The 22,193-nt window shown below is 32.9% G+C and overlaps 3 protein-coding genes across 3 annotated transcripts; 1 reads left to right on the forward strand and 2 right to left on the reverse strand.

The window, feature by feature from the left end:
- Nucleotides 1-6,971: 6,971 nt before the first annotated feature.
- LOC114922467 (olfactory receptor 14A16-like) lies at nucleotides 6,972-7,934 on the reverse strand. Its single transcript, XM_029283840.1, has one exon. It carries the CDS (start codon nucleotides 7,932-7,934, stop codon nucleotides 6,972-6,974), a length of 963 nt encoding a protein of 320 aa, XP_029139673.1.
- A 4,397-nt stretch (nucleotides 7,935-12,331) lies between these two features.
- On the forward strand, nucleotides 12,332-13,246 carry LOC107286083 (olfactory receptor 14J1-like). The gene has a single exon (XM_015814378.1). It carries the CDS (start codon nucleotides 12,332-12,334, stop codon nucleotides 13,244-13,246), a length of 915 nt encoding a protein of 304 aa, XP_015669864.1.
- A 5,836-nt stretch (nucleotides 13,247-19,082) lies between these two features.
- LOC107286084 (olfactory receptor 14A16-like) lies at nucleotides 19,083-20,042 on the reverse strand. The gene has a single exon (XM_015814379.1). The coding sequence runs from the start codon at nucleotides 20,040-20,042 to the stop codon at nucleotides 19,083-19,085; it is 960 nt and encodes a 319-aa protein (XP_015669865.1).
- Between the last annotated feature and the right edge of the window lie 2,151 nt (nucleotides 20,043-22,193).

Genomic DNA, 22,193 nt, shown 5'->3' on the forward strand with positions numbered 1-22,193 from the left:
TTTGGTTGGAGGCTACCCAAAGTTCATTAAATTGATGGTTCTTGATTAAAATCAGGGAATGAATTGTGGGGGCAGGCAATAAAGAAATCTATTTTCCTCAAAGGAATGAAGCTTCCCTTTACACATTTCTCTCTCCTGTTGAGATTCTAAATGTGGTTTGTCAGAATGATCTCTGCCTTAATAGTATATTTTGCATTTTTATAGTTATGATAAAGCTGTATTTATAAACATTTTCTGGCTCTAGATATAGTTTTATGCATACATATTCAATTTATCTCTGTAATATAAGCAGCCCAGAGTTACATCAATGATAAATATAGTATAAACATTGACAAATAATAAATAAGTTAACAAAGAACTTAGATTACACATCCTCAAAAGAATAAATTATGTCTGAAAATTTCTGCAAATTTGATGAGTAAATAAAATAATGTTATGCATATTACTTTTAAACACATACACAGATACAATGAAAGACACTCTAATGTATATAGGAAAAAAAAAAACATGTGCATATCCTGGTCCACAATTTAACAGCCTTCTTCTACCCATTTCTACAGTGCTGTAAGCCAAATTTTGAGATAGCATTTTTCAAAAAAAAATAAAATGTCCCTGTTGACTTGTCATTGTATGTCTATGTCCCCACATAATTATTTCAAAGGTTAGTATATGTTTCTGATTCAGTAAGAAAGAGGAATGATGGAAGTGCACGGGTGAAAAACTGAAATCAAATAGGAAAAAAAATACTTTCTTTTACGACATAGTTGCAATCTGAATTAAGGGTCTATATAAACTGTAGCTAACTTAATTGATATAATGACAAAAGCAATGTCTGAAACATGTTTATTCTTAATTTCTCAGATACAATTCTATTCCAATTAATAATTTACCATTCAAAAAAAGAAAGAAAGAAAGAAAGAAGGCATGTTATTGAATAAACATTAGTTATAATGAACAAGCAATTCATCATAATATAAAAATCAAAGGTTTTCTCTCTTGTTTAGACAAAAAGCTGAATAAAGGTACTGGAAGTTCAATCTAGTTCTGGTTTTATACTGTTTTTCATTATTTTATGAGTTAGCTTTATTTGGAATTATTCTATATAATTGTAAATTATCCTGTGGAATCCATTTTTACTGAGCAATCCATAATATAAACTGAAAATCAGAGGTTCAGTAATACATTTCACTGAAGTCTTTTAACTATTTGTCTTGCTAATTCAAAGAAAAGGAAGAAGAAACATGGAACATAACACAATTCTTCTATTCTGAAAAGCCTTCATTTCTATTAAAGTCTTCTTTTCTTTTTTTGGCAGCAGCCAAAAAAGCTAATGCAATCCAATGTTGTATTAACAGAGGGATAGAACCAAGGTCACACGAAATATTAGTACTGCTTTATAAAGACTTAGTAAGATCACATTTAGAATGTTGCATCCAGTTTTGGCCACCATATTATGAAAAAGGTAGAGACTTTGGAAAGAGTGCAGAAAAGAGCAACAAAAATGATTAGAATCCTAGAGGCTAAAACATATGAAAAATGGTTGTAGGAATTGGGTTTATCTAGCCTAGTGGAAAAAAAAGGACTAGGGGTGATATGATAGCAGCATTCCAATATGTGACAGACTGCCACAAAGAAGAGGGGTTTATCCTGTTTTCCAAAGCACCAGAAGACAAGAAACAATGGATGGAAACTAATCGAGAGAAACAACTTAGAACTAAAGAGGAAATTTTTGACCAGTGAGAACAATTAATCAGTGGAACTGCTTGCCTTCAGAAGTTACAGGTGCTTCATCCCTGGAGGCTTAAGAGGAGACTGGATAGCCATTTATCTGAAATGATATAGGGTCTCCTGCTTATGCAGGGGGTTTGACAAAAAGACCTCCAAGATCCTTTCCATCTCTGTTTTTCTGTTCTGTGTTAGGGAATATGAGACTCTTTATTATATATTTATTTGAACTATTACCGTCATTATTCAAATGTGTATTGTTTAATGCCATATTCAACATATGGGTACTATATAGCATTGAGATATTTTCACTACAATAGAAAAGATAATAATGCAGTAGAATGACAAAACTTTAAACATGATATGTTGGATGCAAATATATAATACTTTATGTAGTAAAAGTACTGGATGGATTTAATAGATTTATTCTCTTTAAGAAAATAGAGATAAAATATTGTGTCTGTCAAGTCTCAAAGAATGCCTATGCTGTGTCAGCCATTATTGCTTCTTAACTTGCCTACAAACTTGGGGGGAAGGGAGAGAAGAATGGAATTCAAACTTCTGATATCAAGAGGCCAGTTCATGAGAACCAAGGACTTTCAAGATTTGTTTACTGACAGCTAAAGACATTCTTTCATAATAATTCTCTGACTTATAATTGAATAATGTGACCTGCACTAATAAGGGGAGGGAAGCTTCTATACTTTTAATATAGCAAATTAGGTGTGAAATAACCAGAGCTGGTTTTTCTTTCATCTGTGCAAAAATGATGTGCTCAATAAAGTTTTGCATTAAAGATTGGATCATCTCAGCTATGCTTACTTCATTGGGTTCATCAGTTGGAACCTTGATAGTGTCTTTTTATAACAGGAAGTCAATTTGGCCAATGTTTACAACAGTGGTAATACTAGTATTACTCATCCTAGTAGTGGTAATGGTGGTAAAAGTAGCAGTATTAATTGTATGTCTGAATTATATCTCTAATTTGTATGGCAATTTATGGAATATATTAGATAGGAAGGAAGGAAGGTAGGAAGGCAGGAAGGAAGGCAGGAAGGAAGGAAGGAAGGAAGGAAGGAAGGAAGGAAGGAAGGATGGAAGGAAGGATGGAAAGATTTCATACTCTGTTTGAAATAAAAGAGAACTGTTTATTATGGCTGTGTGATTGTACATTTTACACAGGTCTATGATATTTAAAATTTTACCTTCCCCATTATTTTAGGAAGATATATTAATACACCAGTCTACTCCAAGGTAAACAGTCATCACCATCATTATCATCATCATCATCAGAACATCTATAAAATTATCATATACCATTAATAAAAATGATGCAAATATATAATAAAAAAGTAGTCAAAAATAAGCAGGTTAAAATATTGTGGGATTTTGAATACAAACTGATAGCTTTTATTTCACATTTTTAAAATATATAATAATGTAGAATCTCTATTTTTAAAAACAGGGATAAGCAATATTAATATTTAATAGCCACAATAATGGTAAGAATAGCCTAGTTAGTACACAATACTTGATAGGGTGGTGATGGATATTTCTGAAGATACATCGTATATGCCTGGACTGAAATTTTCCACCATACCCCATACATATATTTTGATTGCTTGTGGAAAAAGGGGTTTTTGTTATTTTTTTTTTTTTAAAAACTGCCTTATGTTCACAGTAGGATTACTCCTCATATATTCCTTATATGAATATATAATATAAAAATAAATGTTGCAATTCCAGGAAGACATTAAAAGGGCTGCTGTAGATAAGATGTTATACCCCCTCGTCCCTCTTCCAAGTTTGCAAGACAAAAGAATATCTTTCAGCAATTTTCTGTTTAAATCAAATCTTGATAGTTCTCCTATTAAATTCATTACATGCAAGTAAGACCTTTTATCATAAAAAAAGCAGAATGCATACATGAAAGCTTGTTAGTTTTTGTTCATGCAGGAGCATGTATTTCATTTTTACTTTTATTTTTCTTTCTTAATATTCATACATATCTACTACATTTGCATCAAAATGTAAATGATATAAATAATAAAGAATGGATTTATTTCTTCTTTAGAAGAAAGTCCAAGAAAACTGTTTCTATGAGGTAGCAGCAGGATTTAGCAAGGTGGTAGAAAAGGAGAAGGAGGAGCAGGAGCAGAAGAAGTTAGAGTTTGGTAATAGAAACTCAAAAGAATTTGGTAATAGAAAAATATTTTTGAAGGAAACTATCTTCATGTGTTCTGTTGACTTGTGTTAGAAAGTTAATGATTCTGAAGGAACAATTGGATGAAACATTTAGCAGTTTATACTATATAGAATTATAAGTTAAATCTTACAAATTAACAATAAAAAAAGCTAGGAAATAAATTAATTCCTAACTCACTGCTGGTGAGTTCCTAACTGCCAGTAACTCATACAATAAGTTTTCAAAGTTAAAGAACTTTGATACATTATTTGCTTCAACACTATGACAAACTTAGGAAGAAATTTAAAGTTTGATGTTGAAAAAAATGCAAGTTTCTTCAATTCCTGAAGATACAAATGTTTGAAGACAGACAGACAAAATAATTATAGAAAACAAAAAAAAATGTTTAGTAGAGATAGGATGACAGAGAAATTGAACAATGAACACAAATATTTGTAACTAAATAATTGTTCTAAATAGATTCTTAGACTGCTCATTGCTTTATTAGAACTTTCATTTCTCTTTGCTTACACTAACACAATGATGTGTTAGGAACTTTGATTGTTTCAGTCCTTTTCCACATACTGTATGTTATCAACTCAGTCATAGTGTATTCCAGAAGTTGCTCCTATGTGCTTTCTTCATATGTATTGATATTATCCTCTTTACTTTTATGTTTTTTATTAATAACATACTTTTAAATAATCAAATAATTTGTGTAGTTAACTGGCATATTGACATAACCTGAATACTACAAGGATAAAATAGTATTTAATTAAAAATGGCATGATGTGCCCTATGTTTTAAATATTTAATGCTAAATATAAAGTATTAAGTTTTGTTAATAAATAGATAATCTACATAATAGTATCAAACATGTTTTTATTCTAAGACATAACCATTATAGCTGATAGAAAATATTATCATTTTAGACTAAAAATCTAATTGAGAAGAAAGTACAAAAACCTGTGGGTTATTTTATATGGGAAACTGGGGGAGGAACAAAACTCTTTTATTTAATGTTAACATAAACGAGTGTCCTATCCATTAGCTTTATGTGTTATCAATAGTAATCCATCCACTTTTTCTTACCATTTTGTCTCACAGATATTATAAAGTCTACTTTAAAGTGGCAGCATCTTGGAAGAGTTATTTTTCTTTATTACTAATTCTATATCTCTATTGGTATTCTTATATTCTATCCCTTAGACCACTGGTTCTCAACCTGTAGTCCGGGGACCCCAGGGGGATTGTGATGTCAACACAGGGGACCTTCAAAGGCTTGAAGAAATGTTATGATTTAAATCTTGAGTTAAGTTTTTATGCTCTATGGCCATGATGTGTGGCCACAAAAGGCATTCAAAGGGGTCTGTAATGAAGAAAAGGTTGAGAATCACTGCCTTAGACCAACTGAGGAAAAAAAATAGAATAGTTGCTCTACCTGGCACTCTCTTTTTCAGGCTTTGAGTACCTTTGATTTATAGAATGTGGTTCCTTTACCTTCAGGTAACTTCATGCCCCTATAAACCATTTGTGATTAGTCAAAAAATCTCATTGTGCTTCCCGGATTTGCAAGTCTTAAACCTGTAATCTTTTGGCCATCTTCTCCGAAACTCAACCTCGATCACTCCAGGTGACTTCAAATCTTTCAAACCAAATCCCTTTAGTAGCTTAAAACTACCCATTTCTTTTCAGAATCACTAGCCAATGATCTCAATCATCTCAATGATAGATAGATGGTTGTTATAACCACACAAAATACAATAACAGTAAAATACGGTAGTAATATTGTAAAATAAAGTAATATAAATCATTATTAAGATGTAAAAAGGTTATAAGTTAAAGACAAAATTAATGCTATGGACTTAAGTATTTTTTCTAAGTTTAAATGACAACAGAGCAAAACCTGTGTGCAAGAAGAAAGTTTAATTTTTCAAGCGTTTGAGTTTACCTGCCATCAATAATTTGGTTGTAATATCATTGTAAATGGGACAATGGAGGACATAATAAATGATGATCTATCTATCTATCTATCTATCTATCTATCTATCTATCTATCTATCTATCTATCTATCTATCTATCTATCTATCTATCTATCTATCCCTTTATATTAGCTAAAATGTTACTAATTTATCTTAGCCATCATTTTGAGAAATGCAAATCAGTTGGTCCAAGTAATGATTTCTTAAGTCTTTTTCCATTACAAATAAAGACTTGGCCTTCTTCATTGCTTTTTCTTAGGGGTACACACATCCTCAATGTATGCCAGACAACCCCTGGACAAAATGGAGTATCCATCTGTATCTTTTATCTTTTTAATTTTGGAAAAACCTTGACTATTTGCAAGGATTTTTAATTATAAAATAATGGGTTGTGACCATACCTTTTCAAATTGATAGTATTTATAGAGAAAAAAATTCCTAAAATTGTTGAGAACAATCTTACTTCATAGCAATGTAATCTATCTCCACTTAGCATTAGAACTGATGGCAATTCAAATACAACAAGAAAATAGAATCTCAGGATTATTTATTTCTTTTATTTACTTACATACAACAGTATGGCCAAAAGGCTTTTATAAATTATAAACGGTATTTTTAAAATGCACATATAATAAGAAGGATAATCATATATATATATATATATATATATATATATATATATATATATATATATATATATATATATATATATATATATATATATATATATATATATATATATATATATATATATATATATATATATATATATATTCTGTATGGCAACTTAAATAAGAATGAAAAATGACATTTTTCATTTAAACAAAAAAACGTAATTTCTTTATATTTATTACTTAGCTCTAAATCTCAAAATTTAATACTAAATGCTTCTATAAAATCAAAATTTAATTAACTAGCTTTATAACACCTTTATAGTTCTCTCAGTTTCATAATGGGAAAAAAACCCTAACCCCTAAATCAAAATCCTCATTTTTTTCTTAATTAAATATGAATATGAACTTTTCAATCACAGAAGTTCAAGTATATTTTAAAAATTTCAGGAAATTGAAAGTACACACTAAAATACACATATCTGAAATACAAATTTCTGTAAGGTGTGGCGGGGAAAACAGAGAATCAGCTTCCAGAATGCCACTTTGAGTTCCTTGTTCCTTATGCTATAAACCAGTGGATTCATGACTGGTGGCATCACACAGTAAAACATAGAAATCAGGTTGTCTGATATTGATGGGGAGCTGGATGTGGGTCTCATGTATGCAAAGGTACCACTTACCATAAAGAGACAAATGACTATGAAATGAGGTAAACAGGTAGAAAAGGCCTTTTGCTTCCCTTGGGTAGATGGGATTCTCAAAACTGTTCTAAAGATCTGAACATAAGAAAAAGCAATTAGACCATAATAAACAAAACCTAAAGAAGAAGCAAAGATAAGTGCATGTTCTACTGCAACATAAAACTTTGAGCAAGAGATCTTGAGTAACTGAGGAATTTCACAGAAGAACTGATTGATGATTCTGGAACAGTACTTCAGTGTAACTAAATTTCCCATATGAAGCATTGAATAAAATAGAGCACCCATCCATACACTGGTTGCCATTTGGATGCAGGCTTTTTTGTTCATTACCATCTCGTAATGCAGTGGATTGCAGATGGCTACATAACGATCATAGGCCATGACACCCAGGAGAAAGAAATGAGACAGCATGAAGAAAATAAGGAAGAATACTTGGCAGAGACATCCAGAGTAAGAAATGGCTTCAGTGTTCATCAAAGAATTCATCATGGACTTTGGAACTGTGACTGAGATGGAGCCAAGATCTTGCAAAGATAGATTGACTAGAAAAAAATACATGGGTGAATGGAGTTGATGGCTATAGACAATGACAATGACTACGATGAGATTTTCAATAAGGGCTACCAAATAAATTATTAAAAAAACAACAATGTGGATTATCCGTAGTTCTTCAGTATTTGGGAATCCATGCAGAAGGAATTCACTAACTGTTGTTTTATTTTCCATTCTGTTTTTTTTATTTCAGAGGTTATAATAGGAGGTTTAACCTCAGACTCTTTCCATGTACATATGGCTGAATTCGTGGTGCAATAAAATACTCTCTAAACAATATCTTTTCATGCAAAAGTGCTAGATAGAAACAGAGATTTATCTATGGGTTGTTTGCAATTATCCATAGGGAGCTCATTTCTCAGGAGCTTAATTTACTTTAGCAGCCCTAGATCCATGTAGGTGTGTAAAAATTTGATTAGAACTTTGTTCATACTGATTTTAATCTACATGGCAAGTAAAATGCTAATCTTTCAGACTTCTTTGATGAATAGAATAGAAGAACAGAGGAGAACAGAATAGAATTAGAAATAGAAACAGAGCTGAAAGAGTCCTTGGAGGTCTTCTAATCCAACCACCTTCTCGAGCAGGAGACCTATACCATTTCAGACAAATGGTTGTCTGATTGTCCGGTCTCTTTTTGATAGCCTCTAGTGATGGAGCAGCCACAATTTTTCAAAGCAAGCTATTTCATTGGTTAATTGCTCCCACCTTTAGGAGATTTCTCCTTAGTTCTAGGTTGCTTCTCTCCTTGGTTAGTTTCCATCCATATTTCTTGTCTTGCCTTTTGGTGCTTTCAAAAATAGTTTGACCTCCCCATCTTTGTAGGAGCCTATCAAATATTGGAGCACAAGATAATTTCTGTACTTACTTCAGTTCAAAAACAAAAACAGAATTGCATAATTTTTTTTTCTTGCTTTTGTTGTTTTGACTACATATTCAAAATTGAATCTAAAGAATTACACTAATGCAATGAATTGGGGTAAAAATGGGGGGTTAAAGAAGAGATGTCTATTACTCCAAATAACATCCACATGATTTTTAAAAAAGCTAAGAACATGTTATTAAAGAATAGTTTAATCAATAGTATTTATTTAGTCAATGACCAACAAAATTCAGAATAATGAAACTTATCAGGAGAGATCCAACCTTGAACTAAGGAGAAATTTCCTCACAATGAGAACAATTCATTAATGGAACATCTTCACTCCAGAGGTGTGGGGGCCTCCATTACCGGAGGTTTTTAAGAAGAGATTGTCCAGAATGGTATAGGGTTTCCTGCTTCAAAACTAGAAGGCCTCCAAGGTCCCTTCCAACTCTGTAATTCTGTTAGGCTGTAGTATTAACAATGGAGACAACAAGATAAAGAAAATAAATCTCATTATATTATGGAGGCATAATGTTAGTAATTATGTATGTACCTCAATTACATAGCAAAATATTTTATTTTATTACCTATATTTTTTATATTAGTAACTGTTTGAAGTGCCACTAGGGTACACCAAGGTTGTGAAGCAGGAAGAGGAGGGGGGAGGAGGAAATTGGCAATGGTAAATTACTTTTTACATGTTTTGAAGAAAATTCCTTGCATATGTGATGTTGTCACCAGAAGTCAAACCAGGGACACCCATGAAGGGACTCAAAGGTCAAGATAGAACTAGCAACACACATACAAAAACTACAGGGGTTTGATTACATGGGCAAAATTCCTACCTTGATATTTTTGGTTCCTTTTTTCCCCCTGAAGGATTAAAATTATTACTTTTTGTACCTTAGTGTACAAAAGATATATTATCTTTTGTACCTTAGTGTATAGGTAGTCCTCAAATTACGACTGCAACTTCTGTTGCTAAGCGAGACATTTGTTAAATGATTTTTTTTCCATTTTACAACCTTTCTTGTCACATTTCTTAAATGAATCACTGCAGTTGTTAAGTTAGTAATATGGTTGTTAAGTTAATCTGGCTTCCCCATTGACTTTGCTTGTCAGAAGGTTGCAAAATATAATCAGATGACCCCTGGACACATTCAACTATCATAAATATGAGTCAGTTGCCAAGTTTGTGAATTTTAATCACGTGACCATGAGGATTCTGCGGTGCTGGTTAGTGTGAAACACAATGATAAATCACTTTTTTTCAGTGCCATTGTAACTTTGAACGGTCACTAAACGAACTATTGTAAGTTGAGGATTACCTGTATTTGGATGAACTGCATTTTTCAGAAATAAGTAATTGTATCCTATGATTTAATGCTAAACCATTTTTTCACATTAATAGATGACATGAGTTATGATGCTTACTGCTTTCCAAAGAAAACAAAAGGTTGTGTAATCGGATGAATGCAAATCCTTGGCCAAACAAATATATTTTTTGGATTCAGGGTTGGCTCTTCATCAGCACACTTTCATAAGCACTGTTTATTGAGACCAGGTCTTTTCTCTATTAAATATACATGCTAAGTTTTCTGAAGTAGTATAAAACTATATATACTCATTCAAACATACATATATGTTTACAATTTTAAATATTTTCAAAATTTAAAAAAATCTATCACTACATTGTTCCCTTTTGTTTGAAATTAAATATTGCATAAAAATGGGAGTTACCTAACTTTATGATTTTTTTCCAGTTGCATCATATGCTAATAAGACAAATTAGCATCTGAAATTAACTAGAATAGATCCATTTGCAGAAATCAAAGCTTTCATTGCAATGATGGCAGCAATGTCACACCATTGTGACACAAGTTCAATGAATTTATATGAGTGCATTTTTAAGAGCCATGTTGGTGCAGTGATTAGAATGGAATATTGCAGGCTAACTCAGTTCACTGCCAGGAGTTCGATTCTGACCGGCTCAAATTTGTCTCAGCCTTCCACCCTTTTGAGGTCAGTAAAATGAGGACCCAGATTGTTGGGGGCAATATGCTGACTCTGTAAACTGCTTAGAGAGGGCTGTGAAATACTATGAAGCAGTAAATTCTAAGTGCTATTCCTAGAGCTATTGCTAATTTATTTATTTATCTGATTTGATTTCTATAGCTGCCCATCTCAGCAAATGGCTCTGGGTACCATATAAAGGTATTGGTTGAGGAGACATTTGTGTTCAGTTTTATCTTTTTGTATCCTTTGAGCTAATACAGTTATTTAACAATTGTAATTAGCAGCTGCATCAACCAGAAAGTAAATCCTTCTCATTGTTCATTTGCATTAACTTTCAGAATGAATCCCCCAGGAATAAAGTTTTGGGTCTCTGCTGAAATATTGAGAACAAGTTCTGACAAACATAACACATATTCATAATAATAGGTGTCCCACAGAAACTACTTGATATGCAAATGAAGAAAAGCCTTTTGATTATCTGAAGGAGAAAAAGAGAGGAGGGGATTGTATGTAGCATATATGACTTCACAAGTGATCAGAAGAACACATTGCTTTGAAGGGGCCCAAAAGCTAGAGAAAAAATTCCATGTGGAAATAAAATATACAAAGAAAAAAAGTAAGATTTATGTTTTAATAATTTTATTGATAAACTGATTATTGTTCCCAGAACAGAATGAAAATAGCTTTGTACTCAGTTGTTTATAAACTATTTAAATAATTTATTTATATACTATTAACATCTGGTATATTTGTGTGGAGTCTTTTTCTAGATTATTCCATTATTTCCGCTGAGCTCATCTATTATACCTAATCTGCATATATAAAATTTATCATGCCAAATAAATACCATCAAGCAAATACAGTCTCCTGCCCAGTGTTTTGTATTAAGTAACTGTGCTGAACACCCTAAGCAATTTTGGAAAGAATAAGAATATTCTGGAATGTCAAAACATTTTACCGTAGAGTACAATTAAGTGTACTCTAGATTCTTACTCTCAATGGATCTCAATAATATTCCCTTTCCTTCCCTTCCCACAAAATAACCAAGAGAACAACTTAAATAACAACAAAAAAACAAATGAACAAAAAAAATATCTGAAGTAAATTCAAAAACATGAATTTACACATGTACATTCTAGGATTTGCATTCAGATAGGTAATTATCTAACTACCTACATAAATATATACAGAACTCCAGAATGATAATTCCCATTGTTTTATGGTTTTTTATATTGTCTTATATTTTAATTCAGTTCATGTCTTGCTCTTATGTTCTTCTTTTAGAATGGAAAATGATCCCATACACTGTACAATATTTACAGTAATTGTTAGTGTAGTGGAAAAAATCCTTCTCTACAAGATTGTGTTAGACCAAGGAGGTTACGGATTCTAATATTTTCTGCATTTTATTCATAATAATGTATAATTTCCTTTCCAGGAAATATTGTTAATTATTCTGTTATTCACTTGCTAATATATTCCTTAATTACATGTTTATTTAATCTTGTATAAAAATCTTGAAAACATTCTTTGATAATCAACCTCCAATACACATTTTATAATTTTATTCATCACCAGAAGTGTTCATATTCAAATGCAAATGTTATTTTGTAAGAGGCTCTGATTTTAACATTTATCTTTTTGTTTTCTTGCAGCTCATGCATTCGCTCTTAGTAATTAATTTTAACAAATGGCAAATCAATCATCTATCTCTGAATTTCTGCTCCTCGAATTCTCAGGATTCCAAGAACTGCAAATTGCACATTTCTGTTTATTTCTGATTTTATATTTAATGACCCTAACAGGGAATCTTCTTATCATCTCTGTGGTGGTTTTTGATTACCGTCTCCACACACCCATGTATTTCTTTCTAATGAATTTGGCCATCCAGGACATTGCTTCTGTCTCAGTTCTTATCCCAAATACCATGATCAATTATGTGTTGAATAACAGATATATCTCTTATTCTGGATGTGTTGCTCAAGTCCTTTTCTTTATCTCATTTGTAGGATGTGATGTTGCCCTTCTTACAGTCATGGGCTATGATCGCTATGTTGCCATTTGCAACCCTTTGCAATATGAACTGATAATGAATAGGAGAGCTTGCAGGCAAATGATTGGAAGTGTATGGATGGCTGGTTTCCTCTATGGTGTGTTACATACTGGTGGCACTTTTGCAACACCTCTCTGTTCCAATGTTGTCAATCAGTTCTTCTGTGAAATCCCACAGTTGCTTAAACTTGCTTGCTCTGATTTGTTTCTAGCTGAAATTGGATCCCTTATTTTTAGTGCTCTAGCTGTGGTTAGTATCCTTATCTTCATTGTTGCTACGTATATACAGATCTTCTCTGCTGTCCTGAGAATTCCTTCTGTTCAAGGGAGGAAAAAGGCACTGTCCACCTGTCTACCTCATGTCATTGTTTTCTCTGTATTTGTAACTATTGTGACTTTTGCTTATCTTAGATCACCACCTCAGAAACCTTCCCATCTGGATTTGGCAATAACTTTAACATACTCCATTATTCCACCCATGTTAAATCCATTGATCTATAGCCTGAGAAATAAAGAAATTAAAAATGCTCTATCAAAGCTGTTACATTTCTAAGCTTTTTCTAAGTTCTTATTCATTTATGTGTTGCTATGAATCTTTCATTATGTAGCCTTTACTGTATCTTAGAAAACTGGTGTCAAATGTTAATTTCAGCAATAGCTGCCAGACATATGAAGAAAAACATAAAATCTTATTAATTTACTGGAGTAGGGTGCGAAATAAACTGGAAGTAAACATCTCTCTCTATGCATATGTGTATATGAATGTATGTATTACATATATGTTTGTGTGTTTGTTCTATGTGTGTATATATCTATATGGTGTACTTGTGTTTCTATTTCTTTATGGATATTCTAAGACAAGTCATCCAGGTCACTTCTTGGAAGTGAAAAGTCTTCAAGCAAAACAGCTGCCTTTTGAAAAAGCACATTTGTGTGTCTCTCTCTCATCATATTTTTCCCTAATAGAATGGAAGCTTTTCAGAGAGGAAATATCTCAATGCCCCAATTTCCTCTCAATGACTAAATTATTTGACCCCTTACTGGTGCTAAAATATTGCTTATATCACATGAACTATTCCCATATTATAACCTCATTGACTCCTACAGTTTATTGCATCAATAATCTAAAAATGTTGTAGGAGCTTTCTTCTCCCAATACCCAGGAAGAAAGATGAAAAACCCAAATCTAAATCACAAAATTTTTAATGCCTAATTTCCTAAATTCTTCTTGGTGATAAAAAAAAATCAGAACAGGGCACATGCTATTCTGCCATTTAAAAAGAAATAATCTTTGGATTAAAAGCCATTTTTTAGTTGTTTGAACCCTAACCCTAAGTCATGCATTAGCCTACCTTAACTTTGAACTTGTGATCACTCTATAGAAAACCAAAGTGATGGAATAATGTATGCCTAACCTGTAACAGAGTATTTAACTTTGTTTGGAGGCAGTGAAGAGAATAAGCAAAGTTCATTTCATGGATGGTTCTTGATTAAAATCAAGGAATGAATGGGGGGAAGGGTTTGAGGCAATAAATAAATCTATTTTTTCACAAAGGGATTAAGATTTCCGATATATACTATATGAGTATCAACAATAATTTTTTGTAGCTCACTGAATTGATGCAATGACAAAATCAATGTCTGAAACCTGTTTATTCTTAATTTCTCAAATATAATTCTATGCCTAGCAGTGGCGGGATTCAACTGGTTTGCACCGGTTTGGCAGAACCGATACCTATTTTTTTGTTGAGTTCAGCGAACTGGTTATGATAAATCTGTGTTTTCTGGAACACATCTGGGTTTTGTTCAACTTCCTTCCAGGCAGAGGGGAAAAACCCTCCTCAAAAGTCCAAGACAGGAGCAACAGAAACCAAATGCAGATGTGGTGCCTTCGATCATGTCACTCAGGCGAAAACTAGGTGGGGCTTCTCAGGGGTAATTTCAGGAATAGACACTTCATCTTTCTAGTTTCCCAATTGGTGCATATGGGAAAGGGGACGAGGCCACCAAGTATTAGCTGGGGTTGTGGCTCTGGAACTTTTTCCTGTCTATCTATACAGATCACAACTAATAATGAGCGGGAAAGCTCTTAAAGCTCTGAGAACCAGATGTTAAATTATTTGAATCCCATCATTGATGCCTAGTAATGATTTATCACTCCCAAAAAAAGAAAGGAGGCATGTTATTGAATAAACATTAGTTATAATGAAAAAGCAATTAATCAAAATATAAGAAACTAAGATCTTCTGTATGGTTTAGACAAAAAGTTGAATAAAGGTGCTGGAAGTTCAGCTTCGTTCTATTCTTATACTGTTTTTCATTTATTTTAGTAGATAGTATTATTTTGAATCATTCTGTATCATTGTAAATTATCCTGAGGAATGCATATACTGTATACTGAGCAACACATAATATAAACTAAAACCCTGCATAAGGAAAAAAAATCTCCCTGAGTTGAAAATCAGAGGTTCAGTATTACAGTTCATTGAAGTCTTTAACTATTTGCCTTGTTCACTCAAAGAAAAGGTAAGAAGAAAAATGGAATATAACACAGTCCTATTTTGAAAAAAACCTTCTTTTTTATAAATATTAGAGAGTGTGAGGCTACTTATTATATATTTATTTGAACTATTAATGAACGGAGCATTTAATGCCATAAATAACATCTAGATACTACCAGTATATAGTAGTGAAATATTTCCACTACAATTGAAAAGGTAATAATGCAGTAGAATGACAAAACTTTAAACATAGTATGTTAGATACAAATATATGGTACTTTATGTAGTAAAACCTGGATGGATTAATATATTTGTTTTAATATTCTCTTCAGGAAAATAGAGATAAAGCATTGCATCTTTGCATAATTGGAATCAATTTGACCACTGTTTACAACAGTGATAGTATGAGAATATAGAACTTGGAATAATAGAATTGAAAGGGACCTCAGAGATCTTCTACTCCAACCTTCTGCTCAAGCAGGAGACCCTATACCATTTCTGACAAATGGTTGTCCTTCTCTTTTTGAAAGCCTCCAGTGATGGAGCACCCACAACTTCTGAAGACAAGCTATTCCACTGGTTCATTGCTGTCACTGTTAGGAAATTTCTCCTTAGTTCTAGATTGCTTCTCTCCTTGATTAGTTTCCATCCTTGCTTCTTGTCTTGTATTTTGGTGCTTTGGAAAATAGTTTGACCCCTCTCATCTTTGTAGGAGTTCTCAGATATTGGACAAGTTTTATCATGTTACTCCTAGTCCTTCTTTCCATTAGACTAGACATTGTGATAAATAAAAAATACCCAATTCCTGCAATCATTCTTTATACGTTTTAGCCTCCAGCCCCCTAATAATTTTTGTTGCTCTTTTCTGCACTCTTTGAAGAGTCTCAACATCTTTTTTATATTTTGGTGACCAGAATTGGGTGCAGTATTCCATTACTAGTACTCGCACTAGTACTAGTATTAGTGGTGTGGTGGTGGTATTGATGGTGGTAAAAATAGCAACATTAATTATATTCCATATTCACTTTCTAATATGTAGGACAGTTTATGAAAGATGATAGATGGTTTAAAAAGGAATGGATGGATGGATGGATGGATGGAAGGAAGGAAGGAAGGAAGGAAGGAAGGAAGGAATAAAACAATTCATACTATGTTTGTAATAAATGAGAAGTGTTTACTATGGCCATGTACAATTTACACAGGACAATGAAACAAATAATGGTTAGATGAATACTTTAGATAGATTTTACCTTCCCCATTCTTTCAGGAGGATATACCAGTGTAATAGTCTACTCCAAAGTAAACAATTGTCAATAGCATCATGATGATGATCATCATCAACAACCTCAACTTCAGAATATCTATAAAAATATCATATACTATTAATGAAAAATTGTTGCAAACATATAACTGAAAAAATAGTTGAAAATGAGCAGGTTAAAATATTTTGGGATTCTGAATACAAACTGATAGCTGTTATTACACATTTTTGAGTATATAATAATGTAGAACTATTTTTTAAAAAAACAGGGATAAGCAATGTTAATGTTTAACAGTCACAATAATAGTAAGAACAGCACAGCACAGGATGCTCGATAGAGTGATGGTGCAAATCTCACACGATTCATTATATAAGTCTGGACTGAAATTTTCCATGCCCCCCCCCCATGCATGTATTTTGGTTGCTTGTGGGAAGATAGGGATTTTTTATATATATTTTTAAAAAGCTGCATTGCGTCTACAGCAGGATTACTCTTCATATATTCGTTATATGAATTTAGGTATTGTAATTTCGGGGAGAGAATAAAAGGGCTGCTATAGGTAAAACATTACATTCTCTCCTCTCTCTCCCAAGTTTATAAGACAAAAGAGTATCTTTCAGCAATTTTCTGTTTAATTTTCTGTTTAATTCTAACCTGCTAAATACATTGCATACAAATAAGAAGCTTTATCATAAAAAACCCAGAATGCATATATGTAAGCAAAGACATAATCATTATAACTAATGGAAAATATTAACATTTTAGACTAAAAACCTAATTAAGAAGGAAGTATGAAAGCCTGTGGGTTATTTTTTTATGGGAAACTGGGGGAGGAACAAAACTCTTTTATTCAATGTTAAAATAAATGAGTGTCCTATCCATTACCTTTATGTGTCAACAATAGAAATCCATCCACTTTTTCTTACCATTTTGTCTCACAGATATTATAAAGTCTATTTTAAAGTATCAGCATTTTGGTAAAGGTAATTTTCTTTATTAGTAATTCTATATCACTATCCCTTAGACCAATGTTCTCAACATGTGATCCGGAGACCCCTGGGGGATCCTCAAAGGCTTGAAGAAATGTTATGATTTAAATCTTAAGTTAAATCTTGATGGTTTATGGCCATAGGCTGTGGCCACAAAAGACATTTAAAGGGGTCTTTGGTGAAGAAAGGTTAAGAATCACTGTCTTAGATCAACTGAGATCTAAGTCTATCTGGGACCCCTTTTTTCAGGCTTTGAGTCTCTTTGATTTGTAGAATGTGGTTCCTTCGCCTTCAGGTGACTTCATTCTCCTACAAACCATTTGTGATTACTCAAAAGATCTCATTGTTCTTCCTGGATTTGCAAGATTTGGATTCAATCTTAAACCTGTAATTTTTAGGCCATCTTCTCTGAAACTCAACCTAGATCACTCCAGGTGACTTCAAATCTTTCAAACCAAATCCCTTTAGCAGCTTAAAACTACCCATTCATTTTCAGAATCACCAGCCAATGTGCTTCTACTGAAAACTAAAAAGAACAGAGTATCTGTTTGGGTGTATGTGATGAATATTACAAAGCAATGTGTAACAGCAGGCTGTCGCACTTTTTTTGTTGATTCATAACTATCCCACACCTTTTATCTCCATTGCACATTTAAAAAGTAAATTGAAGAGCAAAAGTAAGATGTATATTTTCATACTTTTATCAATAAAATGTTTATGGTTCTTTGGGCAAAATAAAATAACTTCATACACTGTAGTTTGTTGAATATTAAAATATTATATTTATGTATCATCAGTGTCATATAAATTTCTGTATAGTATATTATCTGAGCTGATCCTTTAAGTGATTTTTTTAAAGTGAAAATTTATGATATCTATGTACCTGACTACCTACATATAGACATATATAACTTCAGATTGATAACTCTTATCTTTTCCTAAATTATTCATTAGATAGAAATGAATTGAAATTAAAAAGATTAAGAATGTCAAAGAAAAATGAGAATTATCATATGCCAATAATGAATAATTGGTGGGAACATATAATTAAAAAAGGAATCAAAAATGAGCAGGTTAAAATATTGTGGGAGTCTGAATACAAATTGATGGTACATGCTGGATTTAATTGCCATTGAAAAGAAGAAAGTTTGCATAATTGTTGTACCATACCAAGGAATTAAGAAAGCCAGTATAAAATTAATATTTAAAGAAATGCATCTATATACAAGAACATAAATCTGATGTTTTTTTCCATTCATGTCTACTATGTAATATAAATAATAACAAATGGATTCATTTCTCCTTTAGAGAAAAAGTGTATTAAATTTAACAGCACAGTTAGCATTCAGCTGTATTTATGTATATCACAAGGATTTAATCCTAAATGCTGATCTGAGACAATCATATTATTAACTAGATTAATGTTTATTGAGTGTAAGCTGCCTAAAGTTGTAAACAAATGTTTTTGAACAACCAAAAAACAAGGCTACATAAGTACATAACAGCATTGTAGTTTTCTCAATTTCATAAGGATAAAGCCTAACACACTGATTCAGTTAATTTATCAATTGATATACATAGCAATAGGTGGATCACTACACTTTTGTACCTAATGGTCAAACGATTTAAAGCATTTATTAAACTACACAAAAATGAGAAATTTGTGGCAGGTTCTTGAAAGAAATATTGATGATCAGCTTCCTGAATGCCATTTTGAGTTCTTTGTTCCTCATGCTGTAGATCAGTGGATTCATGACTGGTGGCAACACACAGTAAAACATAGAAATCAGAATATCTGATGTTGATGATGAGCTAGATATGGGTCTCAGGTATGCAAAATTACCACTTATCAGAAACAGACAAATGACTATGAGGTGGGGTAAGCAAGTAGAGAAGGCCTTATGCTTTCCTTGGGTAGATCGGATCCTCAGCACTGCTCTGAAAATCTGAACATAAGAAAAAGCAATTATAGCAAAATAAAAGAAAGCTAAACTAGAACCAAAGGTTAGAGCCCAGACTACTGTGACATATGAGTCAGAACAAGAGATCTTCAGCAGCTGAGGGATTTCACAAAAGAACTGATTGATGATTCTGGAACAGAAGTTCACTGTAAGTAAGTTTCCTGTGTAAAGTATTGAATAGAAAAGGCCACCCATCCATGCACTGGTTGCCATTTGGATGCAAGATTTTTTGCTCAGTACAGTCTCATAATGCAGTGGCTTGCAGATGGCTACATAACGATCATAGGCCATGACACCAAGAAGAAAGAAGTGAGACAGCATGAAGAAAACAAGGAAAAAAACTTGGCAGAGACATCCAGAGTAAGAAATGGCTTCCATGTTCATCAAGGAATTCAGCATTGACTTGGGAACTGTGACAGAGATGGAGCCAAGATCTTGCAAGGATAGATTGACTAGAAAAAAATACATGGGTGAATGAAGCTGATGGCTATAGACAATAACAGTGATGATGATGAGATTTTCAATGAGGGCTACCATATAAATTATTGAAAAGACAACAGTGTGGACTATTCGTAGCTCCTCAGTATCAGGGAATCCATGCAAAAGGAATTCACTGACTCTCGATTTATTTTCCATTCTTCTTTTTAGACTTCAGAATTTGTAACAGGAGATCAAACATAAGATCCCTTTCTCATGTATCTGTGGCAGTAGTCAAGAGGGAATGAAATGTTGTTCAAAGAAGTTCTTTTAATCTGTGAGCACTAATTTAAAAGCACAGGTTTATCTATAGGATATTTGTCATTATTCTCAGGAGGCTGATTTCTCAAAAGTCTAGTTTACATTAGAGCTGTAAGTCCATGTGGTTGTGGGAAAATATGTTTAGAGTTTTATTCATGTTTCTTTTTGTCTATATAGTCTATTTTCTTCTTTGCATAAAGAGATTTCTTAGTAAGAAATGAACTGAAATAAAATAGAAAAAGATAAGAAAGAAAACATTAAAATGATGAGAATTACCAATCTGAAACTATGTATGTATGTAGATAGGTAGATAGATATCAGAATGTGAATGTTTATATATATATAAGCCACTGCAAAAACCACAGCAAAAGACAAACTAGAAAAAAAATTAAAATAAGCAAAAAAAATTGTAAGAAAACAACTATCTGACCTTGACAAATATAAATCACCGGGACCTGACATATTACATCACAGAGTTCTGAAGAAGCTGGCAGATATTATCTCAGAACCATTGCACCATATTTTTCAAAAATCCTGGAGCACTGGAGAATTACCTGGAAAAGGGCTGATGTGGTTCCCATCTTCAAGAGAAAAAAAAACAGACCCAGGAAACTACAGACCAATCAGTCTAACATCAATACCTGGGTAGATCCTGGAAAAAATAATCAAAAAATAGATCTGCGAACAACTAGAAGCAAACAAAGTTATAACTAATAGCCAGCACGGGTTTGTCAAAAACAGATCATGCCAAACCAATCTTATTTCATTCTTTGATAAAGTGACTAAACTAATAGACCAGCGAAATACTGTGGACGTAGTACACTTAGACTTCAGTAAGGCATTGGATAAGGTAGACAACAACCTACTTCTTGGTAAGCTAGAAAAGGGTGAAATAGATAACATTACCACCAGATGGATATGTAGCTGGCTGACAAACCATACTCAATGAGTAGTTCTCAACAGCACTACATCCACATGGAGAGATGTAAGCAGAACCACAAGGTTCCGTCTTAGTCCCAGTATTCTTCAATATCTTCATAAATGATTTAGATGAGGGAATTGAAGGGGAACTCATCAAATGTGTAGATGATATCAAACTAGCTAACACCCCAGAAGACAAACAAGGATCCAAAAAGTTCTTGACAAATTTGAACAATGGGTCCTGTCCAACAAAATGAGTTTCAGTGTAGAGAAAAGCAAAGTTTTACATTTAGGCAGGAAAAATCAAAGGTACAAGTACAGACTGGGTGAGACCTGGCTTAAAAACAGTAATGGTGAGAGGGACCTTGGAGTCCTAGTGGACAATCACTTGACCATGAGCCAGCAGTGTGCAGCAGCAGCCAAAAAAGCTAATACAATCTTGGGTTGTATAAACAGAAGCATAGAATCAAGATCACACAAAATATTAGTACTGCTTTATAAAACCCTAGTAAGACCACACCTGGAATATTGCAGCCAATTGTGGTCACCATATCACAAAAAAGATGTTGAGAGTTTGGAAAAAATTCAGAGAAGAGCAACTATGATGATCAAAGGCCTGGAGTTTAAAACATACCAAGAACAGCTGCAGGACTTGGGTCTGGCTACTCTAAAGAAAAGAAGAAATAGGGGAGACATGATAGCAATATTCCAGTACTTGAGGGCTACCACAAAGAAGAAGGGGTATGTTATTCACCAAAGCACCAGAGGGTAGAACAAGAAACAATGGTTGGAAACTGAACAAAGAGAGAAGCAACTTAGAATTAACGAGAAACCTCCTAACAGTGAGAACAATTAACCAGTGGAACAACTTGTCTCCAGAAATCGTGGGTGCTCCATCATTGGAGGTTTTTAAGAAGAGACTGGACAGTCACTTCTCTGAGATGATATAGGGGGGCTGGACTAGAAGACCTCCAAGGTCCCTTCCAGCTCTATTTTATTCTAACATGTGTATAATTATACATTTTCACTCTTTTTAAAATTTACTTAAAGACTCAGCAGAAATAATGAAATAAATAAGTAAAATGATAAAATATATAAATCTCATTTCTCTATTCACTCCAGATGGAA

The sequence above is a fragment of the Protobothrops mucrosquamatus genome, unplaced genomic scaffold (genome assembly GCF_001527695.2).
Source record: "Protobothrops mucrosquamatus isolate PMUCROS unplaced genomic scaffold, P.Mucros_1.0 scaffold247, whole genome shotgun sequence".
Lineage (NCBI taxonomy): Eukaryota > Metazoa > Chordata > Lepidosauria > Squamata > Viperidae > Protobothrops > Protobothrops mucrosquamatus.

Bases quoted from the DNA above. Each gene is read 5' to 3' on its own strand.
- LOC107286083 (XM_015814378.1), top strand. From the start codon at position 12,332: ATGGCAAATCAATCATCTATCTCTGAATTTCTGCTCCTCGAATTCTCA.
- LOC114922467 (XM_029283840.1), bottom strand. From the start codon at position 7,934: ATGGAAAATAAAACAACAGTTAGTGAATTCCTTCTGCATGGATTCCCA.
- LOC107286084 (XM_015814379.1), bottom strand. From the start codon at position 20,042: ATGGAAAATAAATCGAGAGTCAGTGAATTCCTTTTGCATGGATTCCCT.